Consider the following 22,811-nt stretch of genomic DNA (forward strand, 5'->3'; position numbering starts at 1 on the left):
ACCTAAGTTTATGTACTGTGCCATATACACTACTTACAATGACTTACTCATCCATACATCAGTGAAGCACACTTTCTTTCTCACTCACACACTATGGGTGAACCTGAACAACATGTCTTTGGACTGTGGAAGGAAACCAGAGCATCCAGAGGAAACCCACACAGACACAGAAAGAACATGCAAACTCGACACAGACTGAGCAGGGATCAAACTCACATACTCCTACACCACCCTGGTACTGTGAGACAGCAGTGCTATTAGTTGTGCAGCTGTGCCAGTTGACTCTGATTCCAAGTGTTGAGAATTTAAGGAGTTGATTCCAAGTGTTGACTCCAAAAACTTAAAAATTAGGGGAAAAACAAGATTGTAAAACAAAGGATCTTGACACCTTTCAATAAATCAAATTTATTAAGTTGAACTGCAGAAACATATACCCGTTATAATTTTACATACATTTTGAATACTTCATGATAGACATATAAAGTTTAATAAAGAACATTAAAAGGGATACTGCAGAAGTTTTAAACTTACTGTATCTCTCCCTACTGAATCTGCAGCACATTGTCCATAAGAACATTACCTTGACCAGCAAACCTACTGACTCTTCAACACCTACAATGCAAGCTAATGTACAAGGTAGATGTCAAAATTATTGTCTGTTCTTATAAACAGCTGCTCTCCCATCCTCATGTTCAGCCTAGCAGTGATTTGGCAAAATGTCCTATGTGTTAAACCCATATCTGAATTCAAGTGACGCTGCCACTGACAGAGGTAGGATAGCATAACAGTCCTGAGGAAGCATAGTGAGAAATCAGGTCTTGTAGGTATTGAGGATCAGACTGGTTGATGGTCTTGTAGGGAGTTAAAGTATTGAACTTGATATGGAGAGCTATAGGAAGCCGATAGAGAAGGACGTGGAGCGGGGAAACATTTACTTTTACATTTATTTATTTAGCAGACACTTTTCTCCAAAGCAACTTCCAATGAACACTATGTAGTGTTATCAGCCCACACACCTTATTCACCAAGGTGACTTACACTGCTAGATACACTACTTACAATGGGTCACTCATCCATACATCAACATCGGAAACATGAAAATGCTTTGGCAGGTCAAGAGCAACTAGTACATATCTACTGGAGAGGTTTCATGGCACAGGCTGAAAAACCAGACAAGAGAGAGTTACAGTAGTCCAGGGAGATATCACCATGGCCTGGACAAGAATTTGCACAGAGTTAGGGTAGATTTTTCATGTCTTATGTGAGATGTATCTGTAAGATCACATTATAGCTTCGATATGTTGAAAGACAGAATTGAGTTGATTATTCCTAGACTCTTAGCTGATGAATTAGGTGAAACAATCAAGTCCTCCAGTCAGAGTTTTTGACTAGAGGATGGACATGCTGAAACATAAAGGATCTATATTTTGAATAGGCTGACTTGTAGGTGGTGATCAGACATCTAGGCAGAGAGATGTCTGAGAGAAAAGATGTCCTGAGAAAAAAACCCAGTGTGCTAAAGAAGCTTATTGCTACAGTCTATGGTTTGCTGTATTGAACAGTGAAACACTAGTGTTAAGAACACTTTTAAAATGAAAAGTTATTATTATTATTATTATTATTATTATTATTAGACTTGCCCACTATCCTTAACTGCTTATCAGGGTCACAGCAGTCTGGAGCCTGTCCTAGTAGTGCTCAAGGCTAAGCCAGTGCACCCTGGACAGGATGCTAGTCCAATAGTGTTTTTATTTTACTATGTTAATTTTCTGTGTGTGTCCAACTTGAAAGAAAAATTAACAATATCTCTTAGTCAGACTTCTACAAGAATTGTGTTGGTTATGTATACTTGTAATAAATCTAAAAATTGGATAACTTAATGATGTTATTTACATTTACATTTATTTATTTAGCAGACGCTTTTCTCCAAAGTGACTTCCAATGGAAACTATGTAGTGTTATCAGCCCACACACCTTATTCACCAAGGTGAATAATGTTATACTGTTAGATACACTCCTTACAATGAATCACTCATCCATAATATACATTACATAATATATAATATTTATATGTTATAAAATATTTGTTGAAGCAGGTAATGTATTTAGTACTATTGCACTCTACAACAACTATTTTTTTCTTAGTCTGTGACATTTAAGAGTCACTCACTGTGATTTTTAAATGTGCAGTCCTCAAAACAGTTCACAAAAAAAAAAACGCAAAAAAAGTTTGACATCCCTGGTTTGATAAAGATATGGAAGTGTAAAATGTGGTGTGTGTGTGTTAAATAAGTCTGTCTTTATATATTATTGACTTACATGAAGATCAGATCACATTTTAAAGGCCATTCTTGAAGAAATTCAAATGGTTTACAGACTTTTTCTCACAACCCAGTCATTACATTGAAAAAATGGTTAGAAGACAAATTATCCAAAGCCTATTGTGGTAATCAAATACACATTTAAAAACTGTGTATTTTACTGAATCCAGGCAAATTGGTTACTTTAATCAGTAAAAGACATTGAAACAGTCTTTTTAAAAGAAACCTACTGGTTATAATACTTGTGTCATGTTTATATTCATAATTCTAACACAACATATTTCAAGATCCAGAAGAAGTACCAGAAATGACATGGTGAAATGAAAATGAATTCAGTTGTGACATAACTGAAATCCCTTCTGAGATGTGTTTTCTTTTTTAATAGTGTGCATTATGTATCAGAATAAATTCAGTTTTTCTTTCAAAGCTTCAGTGGTCAGACATACAACAATAAATACTGTACAAGATCCATCTAAAATGAGTTTTAAGCGCAGTAAGATCATGCTATATTATTTGTGCATACAATTTTTTTTTTTTATCCAGGAAAATGCAGCATTTCTTACAAATGATCCCTTTACACACATTATAAAACATTGATGCAATTTATATTTACACACACCTATATATTTCTTTAAATAAAGTGCTTTTCTTAAGAAATGTGAATTCAGGAAGTGATATATCAGACTCATTTCAAAGTTTTCCCGATAAAGTTTTCCTGATAAAGTTTTGAAAAATAATCTTTGCTTGACATATAAGTAAAAATATTATATCTGCGTGATCAAAAACAATACAGTGTTTCACTTAAGACAAAGGAAATGACACATGGCATCATCTACTTGCCAAAAATGACAGCAAGAACATTCAGCATGATCTGACTCTATACCATTCCATTAACTCCATTAACTAAGAACCCAAGGGTTTGTACTACTACCAATATTAATTATAGATATTTAAGGTTTTCATATTAAAATTATACTCCAAATTCAGAGTATAAAACAAAAACTGACTTCATAATGTATCAGATACAACTTGAGCTCAAAACACCTGAAATGTACTTACATGTTAAAATAAATGTCTGACAGGGAACTTGATATATCAGTGATGACAAAAGAGGAAGCTGTTTGCATGGCATGACACCTATATGTTACTGGGGATTTCTTGAGTAAAACCATAAACACATCTTGCTATTTGGTCAGTGCTCGGGTGGTCAGAAATACTGGCAGCTCTTGAAGGCATGAGGGCTCTCTAGTGACAAGAGAAACTGAGCAATTGTAAATGTAAACATGTTATATGGTGGGGGAGGCTAAGTTTATTTCTTTCCTCCAAAGTGGAAAGTTCGTCTAAACCTCTTGCTTTCAAGGAACACATGCAGCACTGCCCTAACCACCGCTCCTCTCCTACAATGAAGGAAATGCAGTGAACAGTGTGTGTAAAATTCTAATCCTGTCCACAGATTCTACAAATATCTACTTACTCCATATCTATATTAAAGCACAATCTATTCATTGACTTACCCACTTGAGCGCAGTTAATATGAAGTTTCTTGAAAAACAATCTTTAAAGTATACTATATTTACAAATAACATGCTGGGTAAAAGACATATAATACAGAACCCATACTGAAACATAATGAAACAATGAAGAATTTTGGTGCAGAAACTTTACCAGGATAATTGACTATGAATTTCAGATTCAATGTAGAAAGGCCCATAATAAATTAAATAAATACAAGCTCTGTATCTGTGAAAGTATGCCCATTCCTTCACACAATGAAATAGGAGAGATCTTATTTTATATATAGCAGCATTTAAACGTGCACACAAACACACACATATATTGTCACACAGATGCACAAAGAAAGCAGTGATTAGACACCATCCAGAAGGGGTGGAGCTGTCCGGCTCTGCTATCTTAATCACTTTCCCAAAATTTTCAGCCTGTCACAGAGTTGTTCTTAAATGCTGTTTTGTTTTCCCTAAATGCTGTTTCATGGATTCCATGTGAATACGTGTGCATGATACTGCATGCATGTGTGTATGTAAAACATGAGAGCTAGTGCCACCAAGTATATACCTGGAATAAAGCAATCGCTAGCCAACAGTAAAATGTGAATGTTAATGTGTATGATGTGTTCACTAGACAGTATGGACACAGGCCAGAAAATGTTAAGTGGTTCCCATGATCAGCAACACAGCCACTGACACATCGTGTTTTTTAACCATTAGTGACAAGCTTGGTGTCTTATAAAGCAATGAATGCATTTTCCCCATACCAACTATAGACACTTCCAAACAACCAAACTGCACAGGGACTGCAGAGGCAGATGGGGCTAGTCATAATTGAGCCCCAGACACAAGAGCTCTGAAACATCAACACAAAGCTACAGTTTTCAAATACAGTCACAATTAAGACAATTTCATAGCATATGGGATGAATATAACTCCATGCTGGACTGTGGCAAGAGTATCTGGAGAGACCTATTTCGTTGACTCAGTCATCTGACCCCTGGCAGCTCAATATTCTCGGGCCTCTTCTAGTTCATTGACAAAGACATCCTCACGTGGGTTCTCAGCACAGCGCAGGCCATTGTTAGGTGGCCGGACAGCATGGAAGCGAGTCCAGTCTCCCTTGCACAGGATCCAGGGCAGTACATCCACCTTGAAGTGGAGCTCAGGCGAGAAGTCAGCGCTAATGAGGTCAGGTGCACCAGCACCCTTGCCCCGTGTGATGAGCCGCATGTGCCCATCATAGCAGCAGTGCTGAGCAGCCAATGTGGTGCTATCGGCAGAAAGCATGGAGCGCAAGCAGGCCTGCGCTGTGGGCTTGTATATCTCCAAACGCTCCTTGGGCCCACTGGCATCTTGCCACCGGTGGATTATCTGCAGTTGCTCGTCAAAGATGCCCACTGTATTATAGACAACCTCAGCGGGATAAGTGCAGGGACAACTAGGAAGCTCTGTCAGCACCTGCTGGAGGTACTTCTGCAGGAAGGCATTCTTGCAGTTAAGCCACTTTTCACAGCTGTCCATCTCTGTCCAAGATGAGTACCATGCACAGAAATATGGGACAAAGAAAAATCATTAATTATTCACTGCAATTCATTGTTTGGACCAAAGAAAGAGGACTTTTTCTTGTGTATTAACTTCACAGGTAAGATCTTACACTATGCAGTTTGGAATTCTGGGGCTTTAGCCATAGAAACTCAACACAATTACACCATTCAGTCATTAAAAGTGTAACAGATCTATTTTTCACTACTTCCACTGAGACAGGCTTTCTAAACAGATGTGTACACTCTAAGATCTGTGACGAAGTTCTCGATATCCATAAGCCCTTGTAATCATAGCCCTTCTCTCGACTGTCTAAATGATATCAATTTCTTTGGTTAATGTGAAATCGCTTGGAATGTTTTCATTATTTTTTTGTCTTTATTTTTCTCTTAATTTTAAAATGTTCCTGAGCTTCTTATATTTTTCCATGAAACATGCTAAATCCCTACCTTATCTTTTAAAGACTCAGAAAGTCTCATTTAAAACCAAGAATATCAGAACTGTCTGGACAACATTAAAACCAATATTCAAAACATGTTAATTGCTTATATATCACACATTTTCATGGTTTTTTCTCTATCCTTTCCCTCTTGGCATCTACTGATTGATTGACTCAATATCATTAACAACTTGTAAATATATGCCTGTGGCAGAGTGCGGCCTATTCTAGAAGCACAGGGCAATAGGCAAAGCCACCTGCATTGCAGAAGTGGTTATTTTAAACAAATGGACTCTTTTTTATTGTCATAATTTTATTTAACATTGCCCTTTTCGTTTTGTTTTATTGTTATGTTATTGTAATTTTTAAATGCTGATACTAACCCACATAGCCATTTGGGAAGCTTTCAGAAACATATTTTTATCTTTATATCAGTAATCTCAGTTAGTTCTTAATAATTTTTGGTAGAGGTAAATCAAATGGAAGAACAAAAATTAATTGTAAAAAATGATAAAGTTTAGAAATTAACAGAAAAAAATGGGTAAAACTTTACTAACAAGTTATTATGGGTTTAAAGTTAATACACTGAAAATAATTAATTTTTATAAAATTATGTGAGGCAGAGCATCCAATGAACCTCAGCTGCGAGCAGATGCTGTCTTGGCTGACAGAACTCAAAGGGATGATGGAATCTCCATCTAGTATTACGTTCCATCCTGAACATATCGTCAGATTCTGCTCTTATGTGTTGTGTGTCATGCTTAGTTACACCTGCTGATATTGCTGATAATTTCATATGTCTGAAATGTGTAGAAAATAATGACTTGGAGTAGAAAGGCTGCGAATCGGAAGGCAGCATAAACAATTTGATTTCTATTATCGAGATGGAGTGCTGGTTGAATTTGGTGTCTCGATGTCTCTGTGGTGTCAAACAGGCCCCAGTACAGTTAACAATAGGTCTGGTACCACAGACTGCTCTCATGACAACTAGGTTACTATGATGAGGAAGCTAAGAAAAGCTAAGGTTAAGCCAGGGGTTCCTGGTTCTAGTTTTCCCGCTCAATCCTGAAATAGATACTTACTTGTCTCTTAGCGGTTCTTCTGTTGACTTTGGAAATAATAATAACTATGTACTGATTGTTGGTGACTCAACAGCTTGGAATTTTCAGGTTCATAGAATTGGGAATTGAAGTATAAAAGTGACATGCTTCCCACATGTGCACGTGTCACATTGAGAATAATCATATTTGTTTACATTAGTTTGGGGTATTAAAAGAGCTGCTTTAATTCTGTGTAGTACAGCCAGAACGAAGTGTTCGAATCTAATAGTGTCTGGTCCTTTACCTAGACTATTTATGAGGGACATAATCTACGGTAGATCGGTGTCCTTTAACAGGTGGTTTGAGACGAGGGGCTACTCTAATCGCGTATCCTTCGTGACATTTGGGATGATTTCTGGGAAAGGCCTGGGTTTTTCAGGCATGATGTTGTAGGTGCCAACTGGAGGTATTCTTTTGTACTGTCTCAGAATTTGGCCTGTAAACTGCAGGATTGACTCAGCCACAGGTTATCTCCTTTAGTTTGTTTTTATGCTGATCGGTCTGTTACTCCTTCTGGTACTAGTAGTAAGTTCTTATGCGATGGGGTTTTTTGTGCCTTGTCCAGTGTGAGCTGTAGTGCTATAAATGAAAGTGGTAATCACAGCTAAAAAACAGTCTATTATAAGACCACGGCATTTAACAAGGTTTAGCAACAGTGCCATACTTCTCTTAACAAATTTAGTAACTTTATAGTTGATTCAGCCCTCATGACAAAGTAAACTTGATGGGTGATTTTAAAATTGTGTCATTTGATACCTCTTGCTAGAAGTTTTATGTCTCTCTTAAAAATTCAGTCAGTTTTAGTCAAGTTTTTAATGGTCCCACACATTCCCAAAACCGTACACTTGATCTCATCATAACTTAGGGTGCAAGTATTCATAGTGTAAATATTCCGTTAAATAAGAGTATATCCCATCATTACTTGTTAACCTTCGATTTGCAGCCTCCCGGTATTGTTGATAATGAAACCAAAACTGTACAAAGTCTTTATGAAAACAGTACTGTGAAATTGATTAAGTACATGAACAAATCTGATTTTGTAATGAATGCGCATATAGATCAAGTAGCTCTTGATTATAATTCCATGGTAAAACTCACCTTAGACTATGTGCCTCCACTTAATACTAAAGTTATTTTGATAAGAAACGATAAGAAACTCGTGTTTCAGTGAGGCAGCTCTTGTTATGACATTAGAATGTCATAAATCAAGTGTAAATGGCATTCAAATAAAATGCCCATTTATTATGTAGCCTTGTCCGATTGTTTCGGAAAAAATAGAAAAGCATTTTTTAATGCCACTAAGGAAGGAAAAGGTGCCTGGACATGGGAGGTCAGGGGCTCCGTACTGATCACTACTTGTAGAGAAGTAGCTCAAGTCAGTCGGTTGAAGTCCAGCTGCAGGTTTCACACCAAAGTTCACAGGATAACAGTACCTCAGGCACTAAGGAGACAGGACTGGACACCAAGCTGTGGGCTAGTGGAAGACAGGCAGGTGAGGCTGTGCAGATGGAGGGTAGTAAACAGGGGAAGGAAAGTCTAGTGAGAAGCAGTTAAAGATTAGGTGGCCAGGGGATAGAGAATCTGGGGAGTGGGGTAGTATAAATAATTATTTAATGGGCATTCTGAACAAGATGATGGGGACAGCGGAGAGCAAACCGGACAGATTAGGAGAGGTTATTTATAGCTATGGATTGGAAAGAGTAATGCAGATGAGGCGTAAGGAGCAGCAGGGCATAGTGAAGTCAAGGTGGTAGAGATGGAGAGGCTTGTTCAGGAGAGAAGGCAGCTTAGAAGGTGAGTTGAGAATGGATAAGGGAGGGTATTAGTGTATTACAGGTGGGGTCAAAAACTAGACTGACTGTTTTAAGGAGGGTGGAGGCTCTTAGAAGGAAGAGGAGGAAAAAGGAGTGGGGCAGAGTGGCATTTTTCAGGGAGCCATTTAAGTTCTTTAGGCCTTTTTTGGTAAGGATGAATCCTAGGTGTTGAATGTGGAAACGCAGATGCTGAATGGTTAAAAGGGTGAAGAGCATGATGATGAGCTGACGGAAATCCCCCTATTAGGGCAGATCAATTGGCTGATGAATATAAGCCCACCAAGGTGAAGGAGAGGTGCATGATATTGTGGGCAAGGGCATCCTCAGCAGCTGGTCCAAACAATGTCCCTTATTGGGTGTGGAACTATACACACTGTATATAAATATACAGTGTGGAACTGATCCAAAAATGTTTACCAAGGTGTTGTGGGCCTAACTCAGCTAAACACTGACAAAGAGAGGTGCCCACTTGACAACCGCAATGAAATATCTATATTGGCACCCTGTGGACCGATGTGGGAGATTAAGCCACCTGCTCCTGAGTCTTGAAGCTGTATGAAGGCAACGCCAGATGTTTTCTCTGTGGCTTCTTGTGCAAGGTGGTGAGGTCAGTTGAACTGGGCCTTGTGTACAGCCATTGTTATATGCACACTGAGTGTAACGTATCCTCTATATGCCGAATAAATGAATGAATGAATGAATGCCAGATCAGAATATTTCTCAAAGTTAATTTATGAAAATCAGAATACTATAAAGGAAATTACCATGTTAATTCACATGATGAAATCTATTACTTGTCCTTTAGACCACCTTTAGACCTAAAGCCACAATTTTAATTCTTACAGACCCTCTTAAATCATTAATACCTAACGACAGTGGTCCAAACGCTTTTAAAGTCACCATTAGACTGTTACTAAAAAAAAAATCAGATCTTGACTGGAATGATCCAATGAATTATAGGCCTAATTCTAATCTGCCACACACACACACACACACACACACACACACACACACACACACACACACACACACACACACACACACACTTTCAGAACCGCTTGTCCCATACGGGGTCATGGGGAACCGGAGCCTAACCGGTAACACAGGGTGTAAGGCCGGAGGGGGAGGGGACACACCCAGGACGGGACGCCAGTCCGTCGCAAGGCACCCCAAGCGGGACTCGAACCCCAGACCCACTGGAGAGCAGGACTGTGGTTCAACCCACTGCGCCACCGCACCCCCTCTAATCTGCCATTTTTATACAAAATTTTAGAAAAGATTGTAGCTTACCAAATTGAAAAATACCTTTATCATCACATATAGCTGAAAAATTTCAGTCTTGTTTCTGCCCAGGTCATAGCACTGTAAGAGCCCTCATACGTGTCATTAATGATATTCTTACCTTAGCAAAATCGATTTCTATGTTCCAAAATTTTGCCTTCGTTCATTGGATGCGGGTTACCTTTAAGAAACTGTCATCAATAGGAGGGTGTGCCTTTAGCTATAGAATGCTCCAACTTTAAATAGTCTGCTATTGTCGGGAATGCCCCATCTGTCTCAACCTTTAAATCCAGGTTTAAGATTTATATTTTAACTATGGTGTATCCATCACCAATGTAATTCCTGTTTGCTGTGTTGTTTTTTTCCCCGTATAAAACTCTCTAATCTTATTTTCTCAGTTACTAACCCTTTCGATTTATTATCAACTTATTAGTATTTAGCGACGATGTTATAAACAGATGTAAACTGACACACACACACACACATTTTCAGAACCGCTTGTCCCTTACGGGGTCACAGGGAACCGGAGCCTACCCGGCAACACAGGGCGTAAGGCCAGAGGGGGAAGAGGACACACCCAGGACGGGACGCCAGTTCGTCACAAGGCACCCCAAGCGGGACTCGAACCCCAGACCCACCGGAGAGTAGGACTGCGGTCCAACCCACTGCGCCACCGCACCCCCCTGTAAACTGACATAAAAGTCTTTTTTTTTTTTTTTTTAAATGAAGAATGCCCATTAGGGGTAGGCAGCCACAAGCACTTGGACCTGCTTTTCACATGGACAACTTTGTTGGAAGCTCACATGTTGGAAAGAAAAAATGTCCATGCTTACGGCCCAGAAGGAAAAACAAAAAAAATACTGTGTACGAAGAAGCAACTGTGCAACACTATAAGTACTATGTAAGAACTGCAGAAAATTTATTGATAATACAGTCCACTGATATATAATTTTATACTTTTTGCCTTTCCCTCTTTCCATGTTCTGATCTGGGGAATGCCGGGTGTCTCAATTGTTTTATTTTTAAATGCTGATTTATTGTCAGGAGGTAGCACAGTGGTTAAAGTTGCTGCCTTGTACTCAAAGCACCTAGGTTTGAATTCTACCTACAGCTGTAGTACCCTTGAGCAAGACTGTTACTTTGAATTACTTCAGAAAAAAATGACCCATAATATATAACTGGTTAAATCTTTGTAAGCAGCTATAAGTCACTTTGCAGAAAACTGTCAAATAAATGAAAATTTCTTTACTTTAGAAATGTAACCCATGTATTTCTTTATGATATTGCCATTCATGAGAATTATATATTAATCTCGTTTGTCTATAGCTTTATTGCTTCAATTTCTAAACTAAGAGGTTAAGGCTTTCCTTTTCTCATCCTTACTTTTTCAATATCCTCATTGTACTTTCTTTAAAATTTTATACCCAATTTCATAAAAGTTCATACACAATGCCACTCGGGAAGACCTGAAAACCCCTTTATATTTTACTTTAAAAGTCACAGGAATCCTTTTTCACTGACCTGCACCAAAAACCTCTGTGCCATTCTCTGTCTCATAGGGGACAAGGTCTGTCACGGCATTTACATTTCCTGCAAAGGAAATGACAACAATAATATAATCAGACTGAATCTCAGATTTGACTGCAATGTAATGGAGACAACAGCTGGACAACACAGATATGTAAAACAAAATAATCTTAAGTATTACATATAAAAATGAAAGATGACCTGTTCCTGCTATACTTCGAAAGCAGTAATTAGGGTGCAGTAAAACTGAGAAGGCAGCAGGGGCACAGGAGAGAAACGTCACCTGAACAGTGCTCAAGATCACATGTCCTGGATTCTGTTGCTGTGCAGGCAAAGCCACATGATCGTGTGCGCTTCTGGTCACCTTGGCCACAAGTAACACTACATGGTGTCCACGCACTCCACTCCTCTTGTACCTCATCCTCTATGGAGGTTGGGAAAAACCAAAAGACATAAATGGGTTATTAGAGGCAGGTTGTCCAACTACACACTGACAAATTGTTGCTATCTATATAAATATGTATCTATTAAAAACCTCCTTAGGAGAAAGAAAAAAGTTCAAGACATGACCCAGGAAGTGAGAGAATTCCATATACCACAAAAATGTTGGAAAAAAGGCTTTACGTCTCCCAAGTGATTAATTTGGTTAAAGCATTTTCCATATGAAAATGAACTTTTTCAATACACAGTTCCCAGGGTAAATGTGACCAGGATCCCCCTACAGCAGAACAAACTAGCCTGTTCTGTGAGGGATTAATAATAGGTCAAAGGATTCCTTGACTTCCTATAGATTCATAAGTCCTTTCAGTTCAAACTTCACCATTTCACTTTTCAACATTCATTACCAAATCTGATAGAAAGCCTATAATATGTAAAAGTTCCAATAAAAGTCCCTTTTAACTTTATTTTTGCATCACACACAAAGGACTTGCTACAGTCATACATGTCCCAGGAAAGTTAAATCCTGTTAAGTATCCCAGACACTGTTTTTTGTTGTAACTATGTATAGTAAATTTACTGCTGCAGTTTGTCAATACAAATGTGTCTTTGGTACTTAATTCTTGAGCCTGAAAGCAAGTCTAGAAACCTTTTTTGGCATCAAACAATGGTGTTACACCTTAAAATTTTAATCCATGGAAATTTTCCTGAATTCAGGACAGCATAACAGATCCACTATTTCAGTTGAGAGAAAAATTAATAAAAGTCAATAATATTCATTCTCCAGTCACTGAGTTAAACGGTGGACTTCATCTAGATTTTACCTTGATCTCTGCAAAAAATGGAACAAATCTGGTGTTCACGTTGTTAATACTAAATGACATTCATTCCTGTCCTTCCATAATTTAATTTCAGTTTGTAAAGCATCTAAATACTTCATATTGAAATTATAGAGTGTAACTTGAATAATAGATATCTAGTAATATTTGAATATATTTTAATATGTTTGCAGCACAATGACAAATGAAAAGGAGTGGATTTAATGATTGGTGTTGTCTTCCTATTTCTTAGAGGTCTTACACATCTTAGAATTTTGTGATCATTTTGGATCTTACTTCCTCTGACCTACTATTGTGTCATGTGTTTTTCAGTAGTGAGCCTTCATTGTATGAGAAATGAAAGCGGAAGGCTAGACTTGGTGAGAGCTCATCAGGACTCAGACCAACTCCAATGTTTTTTTGCTAAATTAGCAATGAGAAAATATACTGTGCATAAAAAGTAAAAAAGGGAAGTCTACAGACTATTATGATTGTTTCTACCATAAAGCAGTACTCATAACCTCCTGTACAGTTCAAATAGTGGTGTACAACCACAAGACACACAATAATCTTGTCCCTCAGTGAACGATGAAGAAAGATAGGAGAGAGAACAAAAAATACACTGTAATTTTATGCACATCTCAAAAAGCCCCCTAAAATTCCTGACCAGGCTCAAAAGACCTTGCCATCAAGTATAGAGAGAAGCCAGGGTGTGGAGGGAAAGAGCAGGATGAAAAGAATCACCGAGCTTTCGGCTGTCAGTCCCAGTCAGCCCACACTCCTGATCTCCCCTCTAATTGAATGCAAATATGAGCCATTTGTCCATTAGCGGAGCACACAGGCGGCCCTTCAAAAGCCAGTTCTTCTCAGGGACTCGTGTCAGCTTCAGTAAGGGGGAGGAAGGGCCCTATACAATGGCCCGATGGTGCAGAAGTTGCACTCTCTTGCTAGCATGGGGCCAGTCCTCCTCCACAGACAAAAAGTTTTGTAAAGATGGGAATACATTACAAGGCCATGGAAAACTTAAGTGCAAGCATACAGAATGCAAGCATGAACAACAGCATAATTTACATTTATTCATTTAGCTGACACTTTTCTCCAATGCAACTTACAATGTTAAGACACTTAATATTATTATTCATTTATACAGCTGGGTAATTTTAGTGGAGCAATTTCACAGCAAGTACCTTGCTCAAGGGTACTACATATGAAGGTGAGATTCAAACCTGTAACCTTTGGGTTAAAAGGCAGTAGCCCTAACTGGTATGCTACCAGCTGCCCCAGTCAAAGGGACAATACTGATAAGTGGTGGAAAACCATGGACAATGGATGCTGACCAACCATAGAGTTCTTTGGTGTCCCATTCCTTCCTCCATCGGCTATCCCATTCGCCCCCGACACCGCTGAGCACCAGCTCCTCACTGCCATCATACTCTGGTGAGTAGTCCTCAGTAGTGCCATCCAGGTCTGGGTGGCTTGTGCTATCCTCCTCAGAGTCAGGGTAACTCCAAAACAGTGGCCAGAAGAATTTCCGGTCCCCCAGCCAGTCCACGGAGGAGCCACCCCAGTCACTGCGGCCCCCCTCAGCCGGGGCGATCTCAATCTCTGTCTGTGGGTTATCAACGACTTCAATGGTTACCTGGGAGAGTGGGAATGTGGCTCATACTGTGGTAACTCATTAGCTTGCAAGAACACAATGATATAATACATAAATGCATTACATAATTTCAAACTAGTTCATTTTTGTCTTTCATGCTGTAATTTCTCAATTTCCCTTCATCAAGACAGCAAATTTTTTTCCAAAAAAATTACATCTCTAGTGATCAGTGATTACAACATACTGTCACGTTACATCTTTATAAGATTTTATAATTACATTAGAATAAATGCAAAGCTTTAAAGCTCTGAAGACCAAACCTCATCATCTGATATTGTTATTGTACTATTTACGTTCTTTAGAGGTCAGATTTTCTGTTCTAATATTGGAAGATTGTTTGTTCTCTGAGCTGCCAGAAAGGCTTGTTTATCTTAATGAAAGTGGTTGGGTTGTTATAATCACTTCGGCATTTATTTTGTTGTGTGCTGGTATCAACAAACTAATAGTTACAGATTACCGTCAAAGCAATGTAAAATAGCTAGTACAGTTGCTAGATCAGTATTTCAGTACTGCACTTTGAGAAATCTATTTCCCACAATTACTGACAATGTACTGTACTGACATTGCCCCTTTGAAATTTCAATTACAATTGCAAAATGAGTAGTAACAAATTCAAGCTTACTGAGTTTCTTCTCAGCATATTTTGAAGGACAGTTTCTTCTCAGCATATTTTAAATGATTCAAAAAGCTAACAGATGAAGTGTCTCCAAAAGAAACTCGATCCTGGGAATTCAGGTCATATTTCGATGTCAGTAAGAAGAGAACACTCCCATATCATTTTGATACCTTACACAGTCTTGTGCCTGAGAGATGAGCTAGCTGAATCCACTCATCTATCATCTTGCTCTAGATTCTGCATTCATTCTGCTGTCTATACTAATTTTTCTGGCAATCCAAACTCTCACCGCGGCAAGACCAGAAATGTCTGTTAAGACTCGTAGATAACTGGGTGACATCAATGCCACAGATCAAAACAAAAAGGTGATTGTTTATTTATCTAGACATATAGCAATTTAATGCCTTCTACACTTGTTTATAAAGATGGAAAAAAGGCAGCGATGTCCTACATTCAGATGGAACATATGTTGAACCCTCCAAACTCCAGAATGTAGTTTTCCTCAAAATAAACAGCAAATTTGCAGTTAAATTCCCTCTGTAACCTTTCTAAACAACGATGGCACCACCTTTACAAATGCAACTTTATACACAGTGTTTGCTGTGAGATAGATGGATTTCATTTTAAAGGAATAGCGCTATAAAAGTTGTTGATAAAACCTACTCTTCTCTTAAAAAGGCTAAAATTGGTAATTTAAAGCTTTTTTTTTTATCTATGTGGATAAAGTATGGACAGTCTTGAGCGGAGACTTTCAAAACATTTGAGGTTCATAGAGGACATTTCTTAGGAAGCCAAGTCGTGCAGAAAGCAGGAGAACAGAATATAGTCACAAGTGCCTAATTGTGCTGCGGGTCTGCTTGCTTGGAACATGTTGAGTCTCCATGCAATTACCTGCTTCAGTGAGGTTTCCTCCAAGCATGAGATGCGTGTTTAAATAAAACTGCCGCTATCACGGTGCTGCGGCTGCAAGCGAAAGCATTCATGGTTAAGCACACCCCATTAGTGTCTGGTGACTCATCCTGGACGCCAGCAGGAGAGCCGCTATCATAGAAAAATACCACACTTTGAGCCCTTCCTAACTGAAATCAACACAACGAAAGGTTAAACAGACTACGGGATCAAGCGAGTTTATTAGGAGTAACATACTCTTCATTTGATTTCAGTCTAAATGTTCAGCTGTAAATTTATGATAACTTTTATTTGACAGTTGTAAGTAGTCTATCATTCCAGTTAAGTTCAAAGGATGGAAGATGTACATGTGCAAGAACTCCTCTTGCACTGTAATCATTATACTTGAGATTTACTAATATGAAAGAATCTTAGTGTTAGCAATATGCCCCTAAAAAAACCTTGTTCCCTGGTCAAAATTTCATATTTTTTGTAACCTACTGACTACCAATGGGGTCAAAAGTGCCCCCATAGCAAAAACGGTAGTTTTAATGTCTGCTGATGTAATTCCACATGTTTTGCTCACAGTTATTCGTGTATACAGGTGTAACCTGTTTATCTTATAAGAGACATCAATGTCCAGTGGTTTTGCTTGTGTTTAACAGTATTTTTATATTTTGTCAACCTGATGTAACAGGCATTTACATACTGCAGTGGGGTTCCGTTTGACCCCATGGGTACTCATTGCTTTGCAAAATTTAACGTAAAGATATCATTTTAAACTGGGGTCAAAAGTGACCCCATCGATGGTGCCTTGTAGTGAACAATGAAAGAGTTTGCAAGCGAACTATGTAGGGAGCACTGAAACATGAAATGTCGAAAAATCTGGCAAATTTGGTTCCTGCTACACACAATGTGAAAGTCACACTGCATTTCTGAACCCAGAAGTACTCCCAGATTAATAAATTAGGATTTGGGAGACTGTAATATCATCCAGAGAAGCAATTTATTTTAACATTATGGTTCACCATCCTACCTGAATGTTGGGATTCTGTGAGTTGAGCTCTGCATTTGCAAGGTCTGGAAAATTCTTCAAGTCCAAGATGAAGGGCTTCTTCTCCTCTTCTGGTTCTGGTTTGGGCAAGACCCCTACAGAACGATTCCGAGACCACCTCCTCTTCTGACGACGTTGGGCAGGTTGCACACTGTTCACCTGGTTGAGTTGCTGTATAGCCTCCAGGTCATCAATGCTGTGTCTGGATGGCATCTGGGATTGTTCCTGTAGAAGACCAACAACACTGACCACTGCAAACTTGAGCAATCAGGTTTGCATTGAACTCATAGACATGATGCCTTTTCTGTGTACAAGCATATTTAAAACTTATCACTACAGTTTTTAATTTTGTTCTGCATCCATATTCTGTATTATTATTATTCTAGATACTATATTATATAATTAAAATGCTAAAATGGTCATTGCTTTTGATAAAGGAAAACTGTGCCAAACGTTCAACATAATGAAACAGAACCCTGGGTACTCCAGTTGTGAACTACAGCCACACGCATGCAAAGCACTATCTCTCCTAGTTCCAAGTTTTTATTTGACTCTAGATGCTTCTGTTCATATTGAAAGATGTTTTTAATTCAACTGACCAGTCATTAAAAACTGGCAGAATGAAACGCAAGGTCTGACAACTGCGCCAGTGGTGGTTGCGAAAACTGAACCAATGGTCAAAAATGTGTTGGTATTTAAATAGCACCATGGAAAATCCAGATATACAACAAAACTGTGGATAGACCACAGCCACAACAGAACCGTGGTTTCACTCAGTGGCTTTGATGCATACCTGAGAACACATGGTTGATGTTAGATGCAATACCCTTCCCAAGCAGTGTCGTGGCGAACCGGAGCCTTAACCGGAGCTTAACCCGGAAATACAGGGCGTGAGGCTGGAAAGACACACCTAGGAATGGATGCCAGTCCATCGCAAGGCACCCCAAGCAGGATGCAAAGCCCAGACCCACCAGAGAGCAGGACCCAGCCAAGCCTGCTGCGCCACCATAACCCCCTTGAAAAGAAACATGACAGTAAAAGAGTTTGTACTTTGGAAAGTAAGGCATTCTGGTGAGGCCATTCTAACCATAAGAATATAGTGTGTTGGGAATGTGAAAATGACATATTCAGAATAAATCACTTATTACATTCAGTCAATCTTATTATCTGACACACTCCACATATTCAAAATGAGAAATTCACACAGAGCTGAGGATATCATGATTCATAGCTGATTTATTTGACAAACCACATTTAACATATAAGACATTTCTACCCTATGAAACTGGAGTAAAAGAAGAGTAGAAATGAAAACTTCTCTCCCCGTCAAAGCTGGTGACCACAGTATTACACGATACCCTGGAAAAGATCTGTTGACAAAACTATCTGATCTTGTGTGAACTCCCAAACAGAGCACTTTTACTGTTCTGACTATCCTGATACTTGTAAATACTCTGTTCTACTGTATTTGATACACATGATTTCATTCAGCCCTCCAATATTTGGCCAGAAAAATGTGCAGTCACAACTATGCTGATGATGAACACACTTCATGGCTGGTACTCATGTTTTTACTGTGACTGTTCAGTTTCTTATTACAAATAATATAATTCGTTTTGAATATCATTCATTTTGAGTACACCATTGTGGGATAAATGGGGAACTATTCATTTTAACTGTGCACGTACACATTCACAAGCCATCTATTTCACTTATTTTTAGTTAATGTGGAAAGCACTGATCATCAATTCATGAATATTTACTAGCCTGATGGTCTTTTTCAGTTTCTCAGGAGACATTTGTAAAGGTCAGCATCATGCAGCATGTGAAAACCGAGAAAAATATAGTTTAGATGACACAAGAGCAACATGCTGATTTTTTGCACATGGAAATTGGGTTTTTTGATTTTGCTTGTGGGGAAAGAGTTTGCATCTTCTCCCTGTGTTCTTTTGGGTACTCCAAGTGTTCCCGTTTTCTCTTACAGTTGAAAGAATGCATTTCAAGAGAATTGGTGACACTAAATTGCTCATAGTTTGTGAAAGTGTGAGCGAATGAGCATGCATGTGACTGTTCTGTGACACATTGACATTCTTTTCAGGGTGTATGCATCCTCACATGTTTTCAGAATAGGTTCCAGACCACCATGACCCTGAATTAGACCTATGGTAATTAATAATGGATGGATGGTTTTTTTGTTTGCTCAGTTTGCTTTTGTTTTCTGGTGGATACTCATCTGAATCCACTTCCTGAGGACTTGGCTGAGTGCATATCCTAAAGTTTTTGTGGTGATACATTCTGTGATCTCTAATGATATTTTGGGGAGACAAACAGAGTCAAAGAGCAAGTCCACAATACAAATCCCAAATATCTTCAGTATTAATTGAGTACTTTACGCACTTTCCACACACACCTCTACAAAACGTTTGCTATACTAGATCAAGCCATCCTCAGTCTGATCAGAGGATATTCTGAAGAGCTCTCCGCTTATAGAAATATATACATGCTGTGCTTTAATAGGTAGCATAGTGGTTGCGTCTTTTATCTCTACAACCTGGGGAACGCAATCTGCAGTATTGCATTATGGGGAAGGTTTTAACTCAGCCAAAAAATACTCTGCTGTATTTGCTCCTGCTAGACTGACACACTTCCACTAAGACAAAGTAATTTCATTCCATTCTTAAGTAGCTGGTGATGCGAGTTGATTCATGATGGTTAACATGACAGACTGATATCTTCTAACTGAAAAGATGCTTCTGGTAAATTTCAGTTGCTCCGAATTTACCATTTTGAAATGATACCATTCTCTGCAACATACAGTATGAATTATGACTGTCTTTCATAAACAAGGTGGAATAGTAGAGATAATATTATGACAATGCTTGCTACATCCTGTAGTCCAATGCATCTCATGCAAGGAGCATAGTGCTTGTTCATTTACATTTCACATACTTTATCCAAGGCAATATCTATCCATTCCTACAACCAATTTATCTTGAAATGATTCACCTGAAATTTACATTTATTCATTTAGCTGACACTTTCCTCCAAAGTGACTTACAATGTCAAGGTTATAATTACTACAAGCTTGCAATTATTTACCCATTTATACAGCTTGTATTTCTTTTTTTTTTTTACTCAAGCAATTTAGGGTAGATACCTTTCTCAAGGGTATTACAGCCAAATGTGGGGATGGAACCTGTGACCTTCAGATTCAAAGGCACTAGCGTTAAGCACTATGTTACTAGTTGTCCCCAAATGAGTTCAGTGTGGGATGTGCAGAGCCTTCAGGAATTTCATACATTGTAATACAACAATGTAGGATGGGTTTTGGCCTTTCAGTTGGGTTACTGAGACGGATCCCAGGGAGTGACACGGACAGAGTGTGTTTCACTGATGTATGGATGAGTGACCCATTGTAAGCAGTGTTTCTAGCAGTGTAAGTCACCACGGTGAATAAGGTGTGTGGGCTGGCCGCTGGTAACACTACTAAGTCGCTTTGGAGAAAAGCATTTTACTAAGTGAATAAATGTAAATGTAATATAAATGTAAAATTTCCTGCCACCTACTGAACACAAATGTTGTATCCACTTTGTTTGCTGTTGGGTTGCTAACTCACAAATGACAGGAAAAGCACCTGAAAACGCCAACTCAGCAACTGTGACGAGATGGCAGCGTGCGCGTCTGTATGTTCATCCGGACAATTCATGCGCTTCAGAGATACAATTCAATTGTAGCTTCACAGCCAACAGTTCAGTGCTTACATCAACAGTCTTACTTTTGCTATTAGCTACTGCACTGTTTTTATACCACCCGCACCGTGCAAAGCTCCAGGTGCAACTTGTACAGCCAACATGCGCGCACAGAACGTGATGATGAGCTCAGCTGCGCAAGTCAAGATGCCTGAGTCAGTGAAAATGCGATCGTGTGAGACTCAGACTTACCTCCAGAAAGGCGCCAGTTGTGAGCGCGAGGCTCTTCCGCCTTTTCTCCGTGGGAAACATGGTGACCGTCCCCAGAAGCACTGCCGTGAGGAGCAAGGAGCGCACCGAAGCTGTCCCTCTCGCTTGGCACATTTCTTCCGAGAAGAAGAAGAAGAAGAAGAAGAAGACCGACTCGATTCAGTGGTGTTTCTGCCTCAGGACACGACAACGAAGAGAAGCTTTGTGTGCGTAATAACGATCATGTGGCGTTTCGAGTTTGTTCCCTGAAATGATGAGCGCACGGCTTCTCAATTTTTTCCCAACGCGAGCGGGGAGGGATCGCTAGACCATTCTTCAAAACTAAGGAGAACGTTTAAAGAACGGAAATATACAGATCTTCATTTAATCTTTCTGCAAACTGTAAGCACGGCCCTGTTAGGTTCTGCAGACTTCCAATGAACAGAACAGTCCTACTCGTGCGAGGTTGTGAGCTGTGCGCGCGAATGTTCCCCCTTCCCTAGATGAGCTCCGTGCTCCTGTTTTCCTGGACAAACGTCCACTCGGCATCAAAGAGTGAGACGTGACTGACCCTCTAAAACCCCCAGCGCGTGCCTGCGTAACCTTCCGGGGCTGCCTTAAGTAGAGAGTCACGAGCAAGTAGGCGTCCCGCGTGCGCACGTTTATTTATGTCCGCGCCACTGCAAGTTCACAGCGCCGTGAACTCGGCAAGTTGCCGAGAAGTTTGCTCCATCCAAGCGCACTGACATTTCAAACTTTACATTCGAGACGTCTTCTAACTTCTTCTCGCGCGCGCGTCTTGAGTTCTTCCCATATTCTAATGAGCTATATATAAATATATGTATATGGGTGCAAAAGAGCCCTCCAGTCACGGGGCTTCTCTCCTCCTCAGTGGTGTGTTGTTGTGTGCACTTGACTTGTGCGATGGAGGGCAAGGAGCGAGTCAGTCAGTCCATCGCATCGCGTCCAGACCACCGTCACATTATGAAGGAGTGTCTCACTGGCTATTTATTTAATTGTTTAAAAAAGTGCAATAAAGATTCCTGATTAGATATGTTTTGGCCCATCCAGTGAAGCTTTGGCACACCACTTTTATTGGTATGTTAGCCGTGTTTATGAAAAAATGCTAAATACACACACACACACACACACACACAGACTGACTGAAACCGCTTGTCCCGAGCAGAGTCGCCAGGCGGGACTTGAAACCCAGACCCACCAGGGAGCATGACCCGGCCAAACCCGCTGTGCCACCGCGTCCCCCCTAAAGTGCTAAAATACTTCTCAAAAATGTGGCAACAGCAAAAAGTCCATTACAGATAAGATAGTAAATTGAGGACGCACTATAAGTTAAGTACTGCAGGAAAAGATGAAGAGTGTGTGTATGTGTGCATGTATGTGGATATAACAAGTAGAAGTTAGAAAGAAAATAAGGCGACACAAAAGGACTGGAGAAGTCAAGGGGTGTCCTGACAACAGGGAGGACAATATCCCAGAGATAACCACAAACCTTACCCCTCACAATGAATTAATACATTCTTCTCAGTTAAAGCAAATGGGCACAAATCAATACAGTTAGGAAACTGTCAAAACACATCCAGTTTTCTGGAAATTAAAAAAAAAGGGGGGCAGGGGGGTGTGTACCAGGTCTTATTCAGGAGCTATACAGTATAATGAAGAAAGGAAATTTGAGAAAAAAAAAAACACATCCATCCGTTTTCAGTAACCAGCTGTCCTGATCAGGGTCGAGGTGCTCCAGATCCCATCCTGGAATCACTGAGTCCAAAGCTAAGGGAGTACACCCTGGATAGTACACAAGTCCATAGCAGGATAGTCTCATACACACAGACACAGAGCAATTAAGGTGTTG

General features: G+C 39.5%; 1 protein-coding gene across 2 annotated transcripts; it reads right to left on the reverse strand.

Moving 5' to 3' along the window:
- Positions 1-3,408: 3,408 nt before the first annotated feature.
- On the reverse strand, positions 3,409-21,574 carry LOC108922263 (isthmin-2-like). Of its 2 annotated transcripts, none has more exons than XM_029249864.1 (6): positions 20,945-21,574; positions 16,986-17,228; positions 14,130-14,397; positions 11,816-11,956; positions 11,527-11,595; positions 3,409-5,352 (listed from the first exon to the last, which is right to left on the reverse strand). In XM_029249864.1, exons 1-6 carry the CDS (start codon positions 21,074-21,076, stop codon positions 4,835-4,837), a joined length of 1,371 nt encoding a protein of 456 aa, XP_029105697.1. In that variant the 5' UTR covers positions 21,077-21,574; the 3' UTR covers positions 3,409-4,834. The 2 variants fall into 2 exon arrangements, with proteins under 2 accessions (XP_029105697.1, XP_018587822.1); XM_018732306.2 differs by having other exon boundaries at positions 14,130-14,427.
- Between the last annotated feature and the right edge of the window lie 1,237 nt (positions 21,575-22,811).

This window comes from Scleropages formosus, chromosome 1, assembly GCF_900964775.1.
Source record: "Scleropages formosus chromosome 1, fSclFor1.1, whole genome shotgun sequence".
Classification (NCBI taxonomy): domain Eukaryota; kingdom Metazoa; phylum Chordata; class Actinopteri; order Osteoglossiformes; family Osteoglossidae; genus Scleropages; species Scleropages formosus.